Source organism: Paralichthys olivaceus, chromosome 14 (genome assembly GCF_024713975.1).
Source record: "Paralichthys olivaceus isolate ysfri-2021 chromosome 14, ASM2471397v2, whole genome shotgun sequence".
NCBI classification, from domain to species: Eukaryota; Metazoa; Chordata; class Actinopteri; order Pleuronectiformes; family Paralichthyidae; genus Paralichthys; species Paralichthys olivaceus.
In genome coordinates, this window is record NC_091106.1 from 22,537,352 (window position 1) to 22,556,393 (window position 19,042).

General features: G+C 44.4%; 1 protein-coding gene across 1 annotated transcript in view; it reads right to left on the bottom strand.

Annotated features, from left to right (window-relative positions):
* Positions 1-732: 732 nt before the first annotated feature.
* The window catches only part of epas1b (endothelial PAS domain protein 1b), a 34,756-nt gene continuing 16,446 nt past the window's right edge, over positions 733-19,042 (bottom strand). Inside the window, exons 3-16 of the mRNA XM_020096630.2 lie at positions 15,760-15,911; positions 14,698-14,785; positions 13,109-13,227; positions 12,383-12,585; positions 9,078-9,184; positions 7,457-7,604; positions 6,841-7,049; positions 6,465-6,661; positions 6,123-6,239; positions 5,387-5,907; positions 4,931-5,027; positions 4,698-4,791; positions 4,453-4,620; positions 733-4,214 (exon numbers count right to left, since the gene is read on the bottom strand). Of these exons, the coding sequence (XP_019952189.1) occupies positions 4,063-4,214; positions 4,453-4,620; positions 4,698-4,791; positions 4,931-5,027; positions 5,387-5,907; positions 6,123-6,239; positions 6,465-6,661; positions 6,841-7,049; positions 7,457-7,604; positions 9,078-9,184; positions 12,383-12,585; positions 13,109-13,227; positions 14,698-14,785; positions 15,760-15,911 (2,372 nt within the window). The 3' untranslated portion in view covers positions 733-4,062. The remainder of the gene's footprint in view (positions 4,215-4,452; positions 4,621-4,697; positions 4,792-4,930; positions 5,028-5,386; positions 5,908-6,122; positions 6,240-6,464; positions 6,662-6,840; positions 7,050-7,456; positions 7,605-9,077; positions 9,185-12,382; positions 12,586-13,108; positions 13,228-14,697; positions 14,786-15,759; positions 15,912-19,042) is intronic.

Here is a 19,042-nt window from a genome sequence, read left to right on the forward strand (position 1 = left end):
ATATATATATATATATATATATTATACTAACCCTATACAGTATATATATGTGTGTTATGGTATTGTGCAAACAAATCATTATACCTCAGATTTCTGTCATAAATAGAAATAATACAATTGAATTTATCCTGATAATTATGTCGACTGATATGAACATTTTTATCTTGATATAATTCTTGGACGTGTCGTCTAACTCAAGTTAAAACTTTACATCTGATTTAACTTTTAGAATTTAGAGTCGAAGCCTGAAAATGAGATTTAAAACTTGTGGCTCTTGTGCATTTGAAAGTTTTAAATCAGAAATCAAACGGCTTTAATTTTGAGTTAAATGCAGATTCTTGAAACGTGCTGGGATCAAACTCTGCAGCTTCCTCTGTCAAATAATCTCCCTTTATTCCACTAAACCTAAAAACCCACGAGCAGCTTCATCGTCACACGGACTGTTCGGTCGTGTGACGAGCTGAATCAATCCATTACCTTAAAACCCTTTTTTTTTAAAATGGACTCTTCATCACCAGGGGATCTATGATGGGTTCTAATGGGTTCTACTTGAATCTTTGAGGGTTCTACTGCATGTTCCATTATTGTGAAGAGGCTACGGAGGATGTTGACTACAAAACGTAAAGGGTTTATTTTGAAGATTAACCAACTGCAGCTCTGAAACTCTAATTCTGGATGTTTCTGAATTATAATTTGACCATTATCAGGAAAAACAAACTTAAGGAGATTCAATTAAAGTGAAGACTAGAGTTTAATGAGCAAATAAAAAATTACAACTTGGGAAATGACACTTTAACATGTTATTTTCAGAGAAGATGCACTAGTCAGTTTGGATAATCTTCAATAATACTCCGCTCATGTGTGAAGGATGTCGTCTAAAGGTGGCAGGACACAAACTGTGCTGTTGAAGGGCGAACTGGTCGTTTTAAGGCACATTACACAGATTAAAATGATCTTTATAGAACATTTCAGCGACGTAAAGCAGAGAGCAGCATTAGTGGATCCGCCAGATGGAAGAAAAGTTCAACACGTAACACATACGTGGTCTAAGAAGCAACTGGAAAACCAAGTGATTAATCATGAGGAAACTTTACCATCTTAACAATATTCAAAAAAAAATGCTACATATCTGGAGAGTGAAACTTAAAAAAAACAAACATATTTATATTTTAATCTGAGCATTTTAAAGCAGGAACAAAAAAGACGATACTGGCCGGACAACAGGTTGGATAAAAATTTAGGATAAAACTCTGAAGGGAAGAATACAAATTAAAACACAACACGGAGACGGCACGAGAGGAAAGAGCACGATGAGGGATCAGCTCCGGGACAAAGTACCAGGACACAAAAACAGTTTTCAACATTGGTTTTAAAATACTAAACATATATATATATATATATATGTGCACGAAGCTCTAAAGTTCATAGAAGTGGTCACCACACGACGACAGATACCTCGAAAGAACGGAGCGAGAAACACAGGAACAGAGAGAGAGAGAGAGAGAGAGAGAGAACAGCTGATGACGTTACTTATCGACGCGTGAAATCATCACGTGTTAAATATCTGAGCGTCGTGATTCTTGTCATCGTCCGAGAAAAATACAAACGTTCCACTTCACAGGCGGATGATTCGGACGTGTTGTCACACAAAGAACGGTCTAACGACACAGTTAGTGCAGCAGTGAACACAGCGGGGACCTCTCCTGCACCTTTTTGCGTCTCGAAAACTGAAGTGGCGTTAACGGGAAACCATTTTTATTCTCTGATTGGTCCAGTCATCCTCCCGACTCCTCTAAAGCTCTTCTGATTGGCTCGAGTGGCTCGAACGCCCCCTAAATAAATATTTATTTATCGTCAGAAAAGAGACAGAAACAAAGGAACTTAAAGAATGAATCATTTCTCAGTGTAGAATGTAAATGAAGCTGCTTCACTAATATATAACTTTAATGTTTTCGTCTTTAGGACAACTTGAAATCTTTCATTTACTTTGTTCCATCTGACCTCGAACATCTGACGCTCACACCTCAGCAGAGAAATCTCGATGATTAAACGATGAAACAGACGTTTAGAACATATTTTAAATAAATTAAATCAAACAGAAAATGCAGAGTCGATGTTTCTCGTCGAGTAAACCAGATTGAAGATCATTTCGTTTTGATGTTTTTGATGTTGCACATATTTCAGGTCCGATCATTTATTTTCAAAATGCCACAGAAATGCAAATAATCTACTGTCTGCAGAAAGTAAAGATAAATAATAACATGCAAATCTGTAGAATCGTTAAAGAGCCCAACACATTAAACCTTAAACTGAAAGAGGAGAGGTCCCACTTCCTGTGCACACACCTGCTGCTTGTTATTGTTTCCTGTTTAATGTGTGTGTGTGTGTGTGCGTGTGTGTGTGTGTGTGTGTGTATAATCCCGTGCGTGTCGACCAGGCTGCTTTTGTACATGCGATGAGTTTAATGAATACATCTCTAGCTTTGCTGCTGACTATATAAACTTTATCACATTTTGAAATAATAATAATTGCACAATAAGAAAAAACAAACCCTGTAGTCACACTCAAGCTACTTACCCGACTGAGAGGTAAGAGGAAAAAACAACAACTTATCAATATTCAACTTACAGTAGAGTACTTGTATTGCAATATATGTTTATTAGTGTGTCTTTGAGATAGACACAAAAAATAAAATAATCTGGAAGGTAGAGTAAGAAAATAAAAAAGCAGTATTGATACGGTAAAGTGTCGATTCGAATGAAATAACGTGGGCAGATTTGATAAACGTTAACTAACAGACGAACTGTAATAACTAAAAACATTAAGTCATGCATATGTCTTTAACAGAAGGAACACGTCGGGTGTTTCTGTCGTGAATCGACAAACTGGACGCCGCGGCGACGAGAGGCGGACGATTCCGTTTGTAAATGTTTGTAAGAGTGAGAAGGGCCTGAGCGGAGAGAGGTGTCACTTTGATTCCGCTCATTGATTCCAGATTCTTTTTCAGACAGAAATTAAATCTAAGTATTTAAAAAACTTTCATATCGTTTCATTGATTTGGAAATCCTTCGTTTCTCGCATGTGGTCCAAAAGAATTTCTGCTTGTTTTATGTCATTTAAAAGTTTTAACGTCTAATCACCATTAAAATGAAGCTAAAGCCTTTTGCCTTTGGACAATTCAGTTCCATATTATTTGTAAATCATCAAATCAGAAAGATTTGGAGGAAAACAGCTGCTGAGAGAGATTGAATCCGTCTTCTGGAATCAATGAGCAGAATCAAAGGATCCTCGGTTCTTATTCATTTAAAAATGGCGACAATTTCCGAACCAATTGACGACACCCGCCTCGGACTCGAGGCTCCGCCCGGGACCAGCGGTCTGGTCTAATCGCTGGTCAGATAAACTCAGTGTGTCGGTAGTTTGATAATGTTAATCCGCTCTGAGCTAAATGATGAAGAGGCTGCATAGAGTTCATGTCTGGGTGTCGCTCTGCAGACACAGGTTGTAGGTTTGAATCCCATGCCTTCATGGCAAGTTGTGGCGCGTGTGTGTGTGTGTGTGTGTGGCTGCAGACGTTCAACCTTTAAGGCAGATTGTGTGTGTGTGTGTGTGTGTGTGTGTGTGTGTGTGTGTGTGTGTGTGTGTGTGTGTGTGTGTGTGAATCTCACACCTCTAATACCCTGTTTACACCAAAAGACCCGAGTTTATCCTGCGCGTGTGAACGCACTCGACCTGTGACCTTCGAGGAATCACAGCGTCGAGACGTTTGAACACACGACACAGGTCAGGCATCGTTTTAGATTCTGTAAGAAAATTGACCCACGTTGACCTTTTCTCACCCGCGTCCTCTGACCCGTGTGATTCTGTTGACAGATCTGTGGACAGGGAGGCGGTGAACTGAGCTGAATAAGGCAGGATGTGGTTATGAGCACATTCCCTATAGGTAGCTTAGCCTCGGGGCTTTCAGGGGCCCGGAGGTGTAAAATGTAAGTCTCAGGCTGCAGGCTGAGGTTCAGGGCTGGGATAAAGTCTGGGTCTACGGTGGGGGTTGGATCTGGGGCTCTAGGTGGCCTGGTCCAGGGCTCTCAGCAGGTCGCAGCCCTGGAGGAGGTGCAGGTTCCCCTGCAGCGGCACGTTGACCTCGCAGTCGTAACGGGTCAGCTCCGGCAGACAGGAGGGCTCGAACGAGGGGCCCAGCAGACGACTAGCTATACCTGGAGAGCCACGGAGAATTCAGAGTCAGGGATCGTCTACTAAAATACTAAAAGACAGAAGGTCGTCTCCAAGTCAACTAACAAAACCTCAAAAACGTATTTTCCCCACAACCCATGTTTGATCCTGTTAAAAATCTTTTAGTTTCAAGACTTTCCGTCTCGTCGAAACTATATTTTACATGTTTGCGTCGGTGAATGAGTCAGAAAACAATCTGCGGCACGTTCTGGTGCAGCTCACCCTCGGCCTTGTTTGACGGCAGCAGGTTATAATCGCTGTAGTTGCAGCTCTTCCGTGTGAAGACCTTCTGGTTTGTGCCACTCATCCCGTTTCCTGGGAACTGAGACTTTCTGTGCTGCTGCAGGGAGGCGAGACATGACGACATGCTGCCGGGCATCATCCTCGACTCTGAGGGACGAGAGCCAGACGTTACAGGTACAACTCTGAGAAAACATCTCACACACACTCAAACAGGACGCTCGTACCTGCCAGTGATCCTGCGCTGAGGGAGCGATCCATGGCGACGCAGCTCTCACCCCTCATCTTCTTCCACATGAGCTCTGACGCCTTGTTGTCGCCCTGCAGCACATGAACCGACTAGATTAGAAATAACCTGTGAGGCAACGTGACCGATCAGTCACCTGGAGACTTTATTTATTTTAAAGGTGTTTTGATTTGAAGTGATTTTTTTTTTTTCTTCATTATGAGAGAAACTCACCGCAGTCATCTGGGTGAAGGAGCGCTTGATGCTGTTGGTCATGGCCACTCGGGCCGGACTCATGTCTCTGTAGGCTTGGACAAAATTTTCAATGGACCTGCACAGACACAGCAAACACACGTTTCTATGATATAAATATTTCTGCCTGTCGGAGGAATCGGCCAAAGAAGAACCAGGATCAGGATATTTCAGAAAATCTGACGTTCTCAGGGGACTGATATTTATGAGCGGAGTTTGATGCAGATCCCAAAATCTGGATCCAGTGAATTTAAACGAGCATGGCTCAATTTTTTAATATTACGTTTGCAGGTTTTTGATGATTCACTAGATGAATCTCAAAATCCATTAAGTATTCTCTGGGAAGTTTAACGGATTCTTTCTTGACCCACGTCTCATTCGTTCAGTAGTTTTTTAATCCACTTCACTTGATTTTACTCTCTGTTCATGTAACATCACCTCTGTTTCTGCATGTGATGTGTCATGTTCTGTTGGCAGGACGGGTGCGTCTCTCCCGACACGCTCTCCAGCAGGAAGGCCTTGGCGGCGTGTGGCTGTTGTTGGTAAGTTAACAGAGGGTCCGGTGGCCACTGCAGATTCTGCCGGCCACCCATGGAGGACAGAGGGGTGCTTGCAGGGGCCTGGTACGGGGGACTCTGCATCATGTACGGCACAGCGTGAGGGTTCACCGCCGCCTGGCCGGAGCCCCTCTTCTCCCCCGTGGCCCAGGATGCAGCTGGACAGGCCTGATAGCGGCCCTGGGTGTGCGGTGGCGAGGACAGGGGCTGGAAGAGACTGGTGATGTTGCTGAAGCTCTGGTGGGACGCCTGGCGTGTTTGCAGAGTGCTGCTCCCCATCGACCCGGCTGGACTCCCCTCCAGGGACTCGGACTCTGGGATGATGGGGTTCAGCTGGAAGTCCTCTCCGTCCATCGGGATGTAGGGAGCCAGGGTCTCCAGGTCCAAGTCAGTCAAGTCCCTCTGGGAAACCGAAAGACGACAAAGATTGAGTATAGTGGAAAAGTTGAACATAAAAAAAATAGTTCTTCTGTTCTGTTCCTGTTGTAAACTGAAGTCAAGCCTCTGAGTGTTTAAATAATGCCGTACTGTGTGTAGCTGCTTTGTAAAATGTTAACACAATGTCCTGGACAGAGCTGATCCAGGAAGACCAGGCCTCATAATTCAGAACAGGTCACCTCTGTGTTTGCAGGACTGTTGTTGTTGCTCTCTGTGTCCAGAGCAAACAGCTTCTCCGTCAGCTCCACCTTCAGGTCGCTCTCCACCGAGCTGTAGTAATCACCTGGGCTGCTCGGCTGAGAGAGAGAGAGAGAGAAATTAGTTTTCACAAAGCTGCCATTCACTGCTAAAAGCCTGTTCTGTCCAAATCTCCACCCCCGTTATTCTCACACACACTGCCCAGTGTGAGTGACCTTTAACCCCCCCGCCCCCCCTCCGGCCTCACTGAACACAGACAGAACAAACTACGAAACAAACGCCACCAGTTCCTCGCTCGCTGACTCATTACTCCTCGTCCTCACCGTGGAGCAGCTGCTGAGGCTCGGAGTGGCGCTGCCCGGCGGCGGGTTTTGCTGCACGGTGAATGTTCCAGCCATGTTAGTCATGTCTCCTGGAGCCGGGGTCTGACCTGGAGCGGCCGGCTTGTGGCTCTCGCTGCCCCAGGACGGAGGTCCTGGAGGGAGCATGGCTGCGGAGGACGCCTCGAACTGAGGACGACCTGCGGACGAGAAACGGAGATTAGATCCAGTTGAGACGAGAAGGGACAAAGAGTAAAAACACTAAGGAGGAGAAAGATGTTTTACACACGTTAACCTTTATTTACAGTCTCACTCTATAAAGGATCAGGTCAGATGTTCTGACAAACATGTTAAAGTAGCGACAGAAGTCAGCACAGACCGAAGTCCAGGGAAACGATGGTGTCCCCGGGTGTCGGAGCCAGCTGAGCCAGGTCCTCCGGCTCCTCTTTGAATTTAGTGTAGAGGTTGTCTCCAGGCTCTCCGGTCACACCTGCGCCTCCTGCAGTGAAGAAGCTGCTCATGTGACGCGGCTTGAACAGCGACTCCGTCTGCTCCAGGGAGAGAACCATCGACTTCTCCTCGATGTCACTGCGGGTCAAAGAACAGGCAGCCGGGGTTTTTTAACAACGAGTTAGTGTCGTCACAGTTCACTGAAGTCTGGTGATGAAGAACAAGTGATTTTACAGGAAGCTGATTGTCTTTGTTGAGTTAATCTTTGTTGCTTTGGTTTGTGAGTCGTGAGTTGATGTGTCACATGAAATGAAAGCATAAAAACATCTGATACAGTACGTCATGAAAGATTAGGGAAGGATTAGGTCATTTTATTGTGACATCGTAAAAATAAAAACGTCGTAAAAAATGTCCACGTAACCTTTAACAATCGTTTGAAGTCGTCACTGATGTCAGCACTAACGAAACACAGTTTCTGAACTGATCTCAGCTCAGACGTACAGGGAATAAAAATCCTGGGTGACGTGTCAGGATGAGCCACTGACCTGAGGACGTAGTTGATGCAGACGATGCACTGAGGCTGCGAGTTGCGACTGTTGTAAATGACAGTTCCCTGAGTCTCCACCCAGATGTAGCCTCCGTTCTTCGCCAGCATTCGGTACTGACCGCTCACCGCCTGCCCCTTGGTGCACACTGCAGAGAGAGAGAGAGAGAGAGAGAGAGAGAGGTGAGTGACACACCCACGTGCAGAGAGAACCTGGGTCGATGCTCGTGATCATGTTCAGGTTAACAGAGGAGTCAGAAGAGAGACGCTTATTAGAGGAGGCGATGTTTTCATTTCACTGTTTGTCTGTGTTTTATTTAAACGTCTTAATTATTAAAGTGATTAATTAAATATATTCACATTTATTTTGGCTGCGAAACCGAGTGAACGTCGGTTTACGGAAAAAAGAAAGTGGAAGTTTGACTTTGAGCCGAGAAGATGTTCTGGCTGGAGTCCAAAGTTCAGAGCTGGCGTGGGAACGGACCGAGGACCGAGGTCAGAGAGTGAACATGAGGCCAGTGACTCTGTGTGTGTGTGTGTGTGTGTGTGTGTGTGTGTGTGTGTGTGTGGAGGAAGTTTATGGCAGCGTAACATGTAGCAGAGAAGAGCATGTGCTGATTGTCGGGCTTGTCAAGTTGGCCATGAGAGCGGGTCGTGTGCTTGAGTGTGAGTGTGTGTGTGTGTGTGTGTGTGTGTGTGTGTGTGTGTGTGTGTGTGTGTTACATAGAGAGAGAGAGATAGAGAGCCCTTTATCAGCAGGTTTCAGCCAACACACACACATGATATAAGACTTTAGGAAAGAATTACTTAAAATTCTCACGGAGCACAAAAATAAACCCGACACACTCGTGTTTCCTGAAGAATTATCTCTCTGTCAAATTTTTAATTTCAAGTTTAGTTTCACTGAGAACGAAACAGGAATGAAACTGTTTTACGTGACTTCAGTTTGAAAGTTCAACTTTCACAACTTACGATGATAAGATCAGTCGAAATGTTTGTTCAACAACAATTGAGGTTTTTTCTTTCTTTGAATGAAAATGAAAAACTTTATTATCTGCACAGTTTAAAATAAAGTTTTGGTTGTAAAAGTCCGGAATCACATCATCACCAATGTTTCTACAGAAAACACAGACACACATGAAGCCATGATGTCGTTAGCATGTTTTATCTTTTAATCACCAGGTTTCTGCTTGTTGCAGTTGTTCAAAGCTGCTGATGAAGCAGTGTCGTTGGAGAGAAAAGCCATGACACGTTAACACACACACACACACACACACACACACACACACACACACACACACACACACAGTCATTACTGCTATAGTGACCACCTGGTTCCTCTGCGTTTGTGTCTGTTCCAGCAGATGTGATGATCAGAGACAAAACTTAATGTAATAAAAGTCATTTTTAAACCGAGCCCCTGCACACACACACACACACACACACACACACACACACACACACACACATATATACAGACAGTGTACAAATGTGATGTTCTCTTCCACCAGCCTTTTTAGTGACAGTGCAGCTTTCCTCTTTATGTTAAGTTCAAATCATTGTGTGTCTGTGTGTGTGTGAGTGTGTGAGTGTGTGTGGGTGGGTGTGTTGCATGCACTCACAGTTGTGGTGACTCTTGGTGACGCTGTCGGAGTCCAGGGCGTGGTAAAAGTCGTAAACCGAGCGACCCAGCAGATCCTCAGGTGTGTAACCCATCAGTTGTGTTACCCTGCAACACACAAACAGATAAAACACACACGTTTAAACAACACACAGGATTTGATGTCGTTTGTGGTTGACTTGTTGTCCCGCGATGCTCGTTAGGACAGATCCTGAACTCGTGCACCTCTGAGGAGCTTTGCACGTGAGCTGGAAATCAAACAGAGGAGCGCCCGTCGTCCAGGAATTAGACCTGATCGCATTGTGCGCTGCCTGGCCGTGTTTTCTGGAACACTTAATCTTTCTGTCACTCTCATCAGCAGCTCACTTTGTTGATGAGGGTTTTGTTCCCGGCTGCGGTTTCCTCGTTTCAGCCTCTGCTCTTTTATTTTGCTCCAGCTGAGTTACAGGATCTCTGAGATCTGACGAACAAATAAGAGAAACTCAGGAGCAGTTTTTATTAAGTTACAGGAACATAAACACCGACTGAGAACCTCTTTGTTATAGTTTAATTAAAACTGTGTAACTGTTGTTATATTAAACAACCAGAACAAGGATTTATGGGTAAAAGAGTCTCACTCTCACAACTTCTTCTCACAAACTTTGTGCTGAGAACAAACAACAAAAACACGCTACAGGAAATGACCCCTGAACACAAGGTTTTATGTCTGTGAGGAGAACAGACTGGTTTTGGATGAAAGTCTGGAATGTGTGGCAGGAAGACAGTTTAACGAGTCTCCATTAAATTGATTAATTGATTGATTGAAAGAGTTTTATTTCATCTTGGGTAGATGACAAGCTGTATTGATGTCGATGAAACACCTAAATCATTAAACGTTATTTATAGAAATGTGGAGAGATCACTCTTCACTGTGTACGAATGTTTTAATTTTCTGCTCAGATATTAAATCAAATTAGCTACAACCATTATAATCACCATCTACGATTGATTACGTTATTTAATGTTTTTTGGCCACTAACGACGCTAACATTCCAAGACCAGAATTCCCAGAATTCATTATTTCAGTAAACACGACGAGAGCGAAGAAAAAACACTGAGTAATCACGTCACAGTATGATTAACAATCTGGGGATGATGGAGGGAGAGAGAGAGAGAGAGAGAGAGAGAGAGAGAGAGAGAGAGAGAGAGAGAGAGAGAGAGGGGCTCTTGTCCTCAGATTACATAACACTGACAGCTGGAGAGAGAGAGAGAGAGAGAGAGAGAGAGAAGGATGAAAACGAAAGAAAGACGAGGGGACGAGAGGAGGGAGGAACCTTTTAAAGACAAGTGTGGAAGAAGGGAAAAGAAAAAAACTGAGGAAGAAAGCTATTCAAAGACACGAGGAAAGAGAACAATGGATGAGAATAGAAAAGACGAGAGGAGAGAAAGAAAGAAAGAAAATCATAGCCGGAGAAGTTCAAAACTGAAATAGTATAACAAGTATAATCAGGATGATGATGATGATGATGATGATGATGATGATTGGAGGCTCTCAATAACACACGTCAACATGTGAGCCTTTCATCTTTCACCCTCCTCCTTTCATCTTCCTCCACCGAGAAAGTGACAAATCCTGGATCCACCCCACTTGAATCCATCCTTCCACCCAGCGTCCTGGAAAAGTTCTCAGCGGTTCTTGTGAGAATCGCTCACCAGCAAACACAGGAGTGAGAACAGAACCTTCCTGACAGATGCGATAATAAACTCGAGTCTCAGGAGAAAACTCTGTGGTGAGATGGTGATTGGTTCTCTTTCCTGTTCTCACTCCGTCGTTCATCCCTCCTTCCTCCGCTCGTCCGCTCACGCTGCCCGACATGAGCTGAGGAAACCTTCTGTCCCTAATGAGTGGCCCCGCTGAGCCTGGGGGGGGGGGGGGGACCCGCCTACAGTAAAAACTCATTTGCGTAATTGGAGAGAGGTTTTGGACAGCTTTCTCCAAAAAGGCCAAAAAAGAAAATGGGTCCTTGTTCGCAGCGCGGCGGCCACGCAACAAACACACTTTCACTTTCCTCCAAAAAAGAACCTTTGTCCTGAATGAGCAGCTTGATAAGATTACAGATTGATAACATCTGTGTGTGTGTGTGTGTGTGTGTGTGTGTGTGTGTGTGTTCGCCACCACCTCTTCGTGCCGGTGGTCGAGAAATACTTGGGTGCAAATTTGGCGGCTGCCCCAGTGATGATTCGGAGACAAATCATTTTACATGAAGTATTCTTCACCATGGTAACACACAGACACACACACACACACACACAAACACAAACACACCTTCCAGTCAGAGTTGTCAATCAACCGTGACGCTGGGAAGGTGCTACCGCTCCTGTGTGTGTGTGTGTGTGTGTGTGTGTGTGTGTGTAGCTTTGCGTGTGTCAGTGATCAGAAACACTTGGCTCACTCCGTCAGTGTCGTGACAGCATCTTATTAAAGTATTAATGTTTCATCCCTGGCTTAAATTTTCCACCGACTTCTCTGCCAAGTCAAACTGAATTCAGTCAGCACACGGTAATCAGTGCGAAACATTCCTCTGTGTGTGTGTGTGTGTGTGTGTGTGTGTGTGTGTGTGTGTGTGTGTGTGTGTGTGTATGTGTGTGTCTACTGGCACCGCTCTGCAGGGTGAAGATGTTCTGTCTCTAATTCTCGTCTGTCTTCAAATGAAATCTATTCATTTCTTGGTATTGATGTATGAGAATATTTTCTGATTTCAGGTTTGCTGTTATTTCTTATCACGTTAAACTGACTGGTTGTTTTCATAGAAAGAAAAAAAATAAGAAATTCCAAGCGAGACGAGATTTGAGGCTCTGGAATCGTCCGCTGGCGACGATGGATGAGTTATAAAGAAAAACAAAAATAATCAGAAGAAATGTTCCTCCAGTGTTGTTCAGATTTTTTTTCTTCCTTAAATGCTTCTTGTCTCTAAAACCCGTCCGGCTACAAGATCAGTTAATCATAATAAATCATAAACATTTATCAGAACATGAATATTTCTTTCATCTCCGTAAGTTATTTCATCTTCTCATATTTTGTTGCTTTAGAGAAAAAAAAATTAAAAAACGTTTCTCTGCTCCTCCGGCGCCACTGATCGCACGTAACGCAATGATGTCATCACAGAGGATGAATGTTCTTAATATTTCTACTTTTATTTTTACATCAATTTAAACAAGAATCTCCTGCAGCCAATCAGAGGGTCGTCTGTTTTCAGAGGCAGGTGTGTGTGTGTGTGTGTGTGTGTGTGTGTGTGAGTGAGAGAGTGTGTGTGTGTCTCTGCCCACCTCTCGTCACAGTGGGTGAACTTCATGTCCATGCTGTGTCGGCTCAGGAAGGTCCTGCTGTCCAGCGGCGTGTCGATGTTGGACGGGTGCGGGATGGGTTCGCACATCAGGACGGCGCAGGTGAGCGGAGGCTCCTTGAAGCCGCAAAGCACTCTGGGAGGGCAGCTGTTGTACATCCTCAGGTGTCCGGTGCAGTGCAGAACCTGGAGCGGAAAGAAAACAGAGAAAACTCAGGATGAAGGAGACTTGAGAGTTTTTGGGCCTTTGCGGCCAAATGTTTTGTTCTTTTCCACAAGTTTGCACGACCACGTTACTTTTGATCTGCACGCTTCCTCTGCGTCATCGTTAACAGGACACGAAGCAGGAAACAAAAAAAGGACGTCTGTTTTTCAGACTTTTATCTGATCTTTGCCTTTTGTTGTAAAATTCATGGCTCATTTCCTCTTCAAGCTTCGAAATATTATATCAGCGGATCTCAGGTGGTCAAATTATTCTTTGTTCACAGTTTGTTTGTTTAGAAACTTGAAACATTTGAACAAAAAAAAACGACCGAAAATAACAGAAACCCTCTTTGACAAACATTTATTCAACGTCTACTTTGGGTCCATGTCCCATCTGCTAACATGGAGGAGGTGGGGTTTAAGAGCTAAACTTGGAGCCAGCCACCGGGGGGCGATCAATAATTTGGTTCCGTTGTGTCACTTTACCATTTAACCACTCTCTCACCTTCCAGCTGGCCGACTTCAGGTTGACCGTGCGCCCCCTGTTGGTCACCGTGCATTTCATCCTCATGAAGAAGTCTCGCTCCGTGTTCAGCTCTCGGCCTTTTTTACCGAAGCCGCTGCCTGAAAAACACACAGGCGTGAAATTTAAACTCGTGGATTTGATAAAATCAAAATGAGTAATTATTGTTTTTAACCCTCAATGAAAGTGAAACTACCAAAAAACAAACTTTTAACAAGAGGAATGATGCAAAGAGCAGTTAATAGAATTATAATTCAATTTATTTGTTATTGTTTGTGGTGATAGATTCAGAAAGTTATGATGAGTAGACCTGTGACTGGCAGCAGATTCCAACCGCAGTGTAACTTTAAATTCATCTTTTCCAGTTTGATCAAATGACTGAAGTAAAGATCACTCACATGATTCTCTGCTTCGAGCTTCTGATTTTACAGTTTTCATTATTTTAGTTTCGAAAAAGAAAGAAAAAAACAAAAAAAATAAAAGTTTTCATCTCATCATCTGCCTCTCTCCCCGAGAGACTGGGAAACGGTCAAGGTTAAAGTTGCTGAAGCCTCACACACAGACACACACACACACAGACACACACACAGGACGTGAAATTGGGCCAAGCTGTTACATGACAATGTCAGAGATCAGTCCTTGAGCTGCAGCCGCAGAGCGAAGTGGTGAAGTGTCTTCTGTCAAATCTCCAAACTCACAAGTGTCTTAATCTTTGTGTAGTTACACAAGCATGCAACACAAAACTTCACTCTGCTAGTCCGTACACAAGTGTGTGTGTGTGTGTGTGTGTGTGAGTGTGTGTATTAAAGGTGAACTGTGTAAAACACTCCACTGCTGATAAGAGTTATAAACCAAAGCTGGGTGATAATGTGTGTGTGTGTGTGTGTGTGTGTGTGTGTGTGTGTGTGTGTGTGTGTGTGTGTGTGTGTGTGTGTGTGTGTGTGTTAAATCCAGCATTACACTTCCTGTCTCTTCAACCGTCCCGTTTATGCTCAGCGTTTGATTCATGCACGGAAACGGACGGAGCTTCTGCGAGGTTTAAGTGAGGCTTCAGTCTGCGGGACATCAACGTCGAGGTGACGTCTTTGCGTTGTTGTCATGCAAACTAAGGTCAAGTGCACATCAGTGTGTTTCTATTGATACACAACTCGATGTTAATCCTGTAACTACCCCTGCACTGACTTGTGTTAGCGTCACATCAGTCGCTGTAACACACATCACACATGTTCACTATCACCACCAGAGAAGTCCCAGTTCTCTCTAAATATCTTTCCCTCGTCTTCTTGTCCACATGCTCTCAGCTCTTATCGTCACACACACACACGCACACGCACACACACACACACAAACACACACACACGCACACACACACACACACAAACACACACACACACACGCTGCTGTATCTCTCTTTAGGTTTCCCTCTGTATGACCTTTGACCCTCTGTTCTCGTATTTTGGACATGTGATATAATATGTTACATATACACTCTACATGTGGACCTGAAGAGCTGAATGGTGTGTGTGTGTGTGTGTGTGTGTGTGTGTGTGTGTGTGTGTGTGTGAGCTGACCAGCTGTCTTCAGACTGAGGTTTTCTCTGATCTCCTCGTGGTCACACGGGTGTGTGAAGTCAAAGATGCTCTGACCAGTGAGCTCCACCTGAAAGATGAAACATTTCATATAAAAAAAAAAAACGTACAGAACACAGTTTCTTATCACGGTTCAGCTCTGGATGTTTCCTGCAGAACTCTACATTTGTACTTGAGGTTATCCAGTCGTCTCCCAGCTGCCCCACACTGGAGCTATTTGCTTTTCACCCCCTCATTTAGCCCAGAGAGCTTAATGAACTCAGTCCTGCTCAGACCTTCTGCAGCTATTCAGACAGAACCAAAGGCTTTAGCAGGAATAAGCGGCTCTTTGTGCCCCGAGCTCCTTCGCTCACAGAGGAAAGTCTTTATCTCGCTGGCGTCCGTCACGCCGGGTAACGCGGGCAATAATAATAATCTGGGATATCAGAGACTCCTCCCACTGCTGAGGTGGTCACCGCAAAACCAAACCGTGTGGTTTTCCAGAGGATAAAACTGCTGAGTGTGTTCAGTCTGTGACTGAGCAGCTGCTGCAGGTATGAGAGGAATTTCACACGCACACGCACACACATGCACACCAGTCTGCTCTGTTCGGCTGATAACATGTCGATGACGTGTCGATGAAGTTTTCTTCTGGTTTGTTTTTTGTGTGTCAGGTAAATCACTTTGAATTGTACGATGATGTGGGAGCTAATCGGCCTGCAGCTTGTTGAAAATTGTTTATTTTACATAATTATTTGTTTTGCATTGCAGATTATAAAAGATTATTATTTCTATAAAAGAAATAAAACTTGTTGTGTCGTCCCTGACTGACTGCAAACTTGTGATGTGTGTGCCTGTGTGTTGTGCTGCTGACACTGATTCCACAGTGTAATATTTATTTATTAATAATATTTGTGTATTTATATATTTTAATTTACCAACTCGTGACTTCCCGACCTTTAATGGAAAGTATTTGCTGCAGTTTAAATATATCTCCCGTCTGCACGTGACCGACTCTTCCTCGTGTGTGTTGTGTTGTGCAGTTGTGCGTCTGCAGTTGTGTACCTGCGAGAGCCCCATGAATTTGTTGATGTTCTCGGACAGAAATATCATGTCGCCGTCTGACGTTACCACGGTGACGAAGCCCTCCAGAGACTTCAGGTACTGACTGTCCATCTGTCCGTCGGCATCGCCGTCCCCGCTCCTGCTGCTGCAGCCTGGAGGGGGAAGAGAAGACGGCAGGGTCACACTCACATGTCTCATTCAATGATTATGAATTCATATCATGTTATATGTGTGTGTGCTTGTGTGTGTGTGTGTGTGTGTGTGTGTGTGTGTGTTGTTTTCTCTCTTGAAGCTTCGGCTCTGAGCCAAAACAAACGAGTGCAGCTTCTTCCTGCCGCTCCTGATCCACAACCCTGACCAATTACACCCAGACCACACAATCATTCGTAATAGCTCCAACTGTAAGAAACATAACTTCAGCAATTATGTTCAAATATGTACAGTTCAGTCTCCAAACATTTACACACACAGACTCCAGTTTGTTCAGGGTGTCTCAATAAAAACAACACGCAGCTCCGGACGGAATGTGTGTGTGTGTGTGTGTGTGCGGTGGCTTCACGCCGAACAAAACCCAGTAGTCGATGGGGGTGGAGGGTGGGAAGCTTGTAATTCCTCTGGTGTGCTTCCCTGAGATAAGAGGGGCCAGTTCTCAAGGCTCCCGATGAGGCCGGGGGCTGGAGTTTGGAGCCGGGCCCAGACAGCATTAACCTCCGGTGGAGCCCGGAGCGTTCTCATGGGCCCCAGGGAGCTGCGGAGACTCTAGGGGCCCAGTCCAAAAGCCAGCGGCACCTTTGGCCTAAATACTGAGCTGTGATTACTGGTCATTTGGACCCAGTTGCACTTTTCTTCCCTCTCTCTTGTTCTCTGGTTGCGTAACCGCCCTGGTTCAAAAAATAATGGGGTTGAAGAAACGAGTGTTTGATAGAGACAGCTGCTGTTCTGATGAGTGTAACACTGAGAGAGACGACGACAGGATCGTACGAGACTCTCTCCATGATGTCCTGTGGGATTTCTTACTTTTGCATTTGTAGCTTCGCCGCCTGCTCTCATAACTGTTTCGGAAGGAAAACTCGAGACAGCAGAAGACTCGGTGTGAAACGTCTGAACGTCATCTACCCTCTGATCTGAGCTGCAGAGACTCAGGCTCCACTTTTAGGTTTTTGTCCCAAGGAGAAGAAAATAAAGACACGGTGATGTCATGAAACAACCTGCTAAACGTTTACTAATGTGCTGAAGCAAAATACACAAACAATGAGAATTAAATTACTTAATGTTCTAACCACAAAACCTGCGTAAAGCAGAATGAAACCTTAAAGTAACCGAGGTAAATATTCTTCTTTTCGTCTGAGACGTTGTTACGTTCGACCTTATAAACTGAAAAATATCTGTGATTGTGGATTTAGGAGCAACGATTTTGAGAAAAATCTAAATAACTTTGGGACAACGATTATAAACCATGATGCTACGCAAGGCAAAATGCATCCCAGGCTAGCTTGTGTGGCTAACTCCTTATCTCGCCATGTAAAACACAATGTAGAGGTTGATTTCTTGGTTCAACCCTCCGCAACATTTCAACAGTAGATTCCGAGGGGATCCTGCTTCCAGACGGACGAACGGGCAGCAGAGGAAACATTACCTCCTTTTCAGAGGTAAATATTGTCATTGTCACTTGGATGCCACTTTGTGCTCAAACACTCAACACGGATGCAGGAAATTTGCATGAAGGCAACACAAACAAACACGAAGGAGAGCAAATATGGAACAGAACTCGGGACCAGCTGAGACAACACGAGACGCTCGTAGACCAAAAGACGAACTTTACTTCTGTGACACAGAACTGAAAAGTCCGAAGAATCTACGGATGAGGAGACACGGACGTTTACGAGACGACAAACGCTGGAGAATCACGAAGATATCGTAGACAGACTGTAAACAAAGATGGACGATGCATCTTCTCCCATGAAACTAAAATAAAACTTATACAAAGAATCTACGACAAACATCTGTGTAACGTCTACTTTTCTCTAGTGTGGTTCATTTCCCAGACGCAAGGAGGAGGTGGGGTTAATGACCTATATCGCAGCCAGCCACCAGGGGGCGAGAGAGACGTTCTGGCCTCACTTTTGGGAGCCGTCATGTCGTCCATCTTTAGTCACAGTCTTGTTGTGGAAAGTGAATATCTGGACCCTCAAAGGTCAAACTGCGTGGACAGCAGCCAATAACAAGCTGAGCTGAATGAATCAGAGAGAGACACGGTCCAATCACATCCTGACGACCTCGTAATCGGACCAGAATCAGTGTTCTTAGGGTCGCAGCGAAGCTTGTGTTGCATAACAGACGTGTTCCCTACAGCAGCGTGCACACGTACATGTGTGGCGCCAAGGCAGCCATGTGTTATGGCTACAGGGGGTAAAGCCAGCAGCAGCCCAACGATGGGCAGAGCTCTTCCTCCACAATCTCTCCCTCCATCGCGGAGCAATCAGACGGAGCTGATAACGTCCTATCTGCCGCTGCATCTCCCTCCTCTCCCTCCTCACCCACTGCTTTCCTACCCTCATTACCTCCTCCTCCTAATGCCTCCTCTCTTTCTCATCTGTTTTCCTCCTTTGCTTCTTTATCTTTGTGCTCGTCTGATAAAACTCCTCGAACCTTCAGGAACCTCTGAACTTTCTAACCCTGGACTCAAAGGGCCAGTTCACCCAAATTATAAAAACTGGACACAGGGGCATCATTTCTGAGCAGCTTTTTTCATTTGTCGACGGATTTTTGCAACACAAAGTGTTTTAATTCACCGGGTCGCAACCTCCGATTGAAAAGCAGATATCTCAGAATCTCGTAACATGAAACTGAAAGTAGCTGCAGGAATAGATACGACAGGAGCAAAGAAAGAAAACACACGAGGAAAATCTGCTGCTACATTAAAGCTCACGGCACATTTAGAGAAATTACAGCTAAATATATTTATTTTTTTTATCAGGGAAAGTTAATTCTGTACATCGGGCAGAGATTTTTAAATCTTTTGAATTTGTAATTTCTATGAAACTATTTTAGCTTCAACTTGTTTTCTAATTATTTGACATCCACTAATTTCTTATTCTGAAAAGAGTGTGAAGCCTGATCGAACATTCGAATCCTTTAATTCTTTAAATCTATTGAGCTGAAGTGTTTCGCTTGAACTTGCCTCCCAAGGTTAATCATTTTATCTTCACTACTTTAAACCGTGAGCTGCTCACTCTCCAGAAATAAAGGCGTAATTAAGAGTGACTGATGACTCCACAAATCA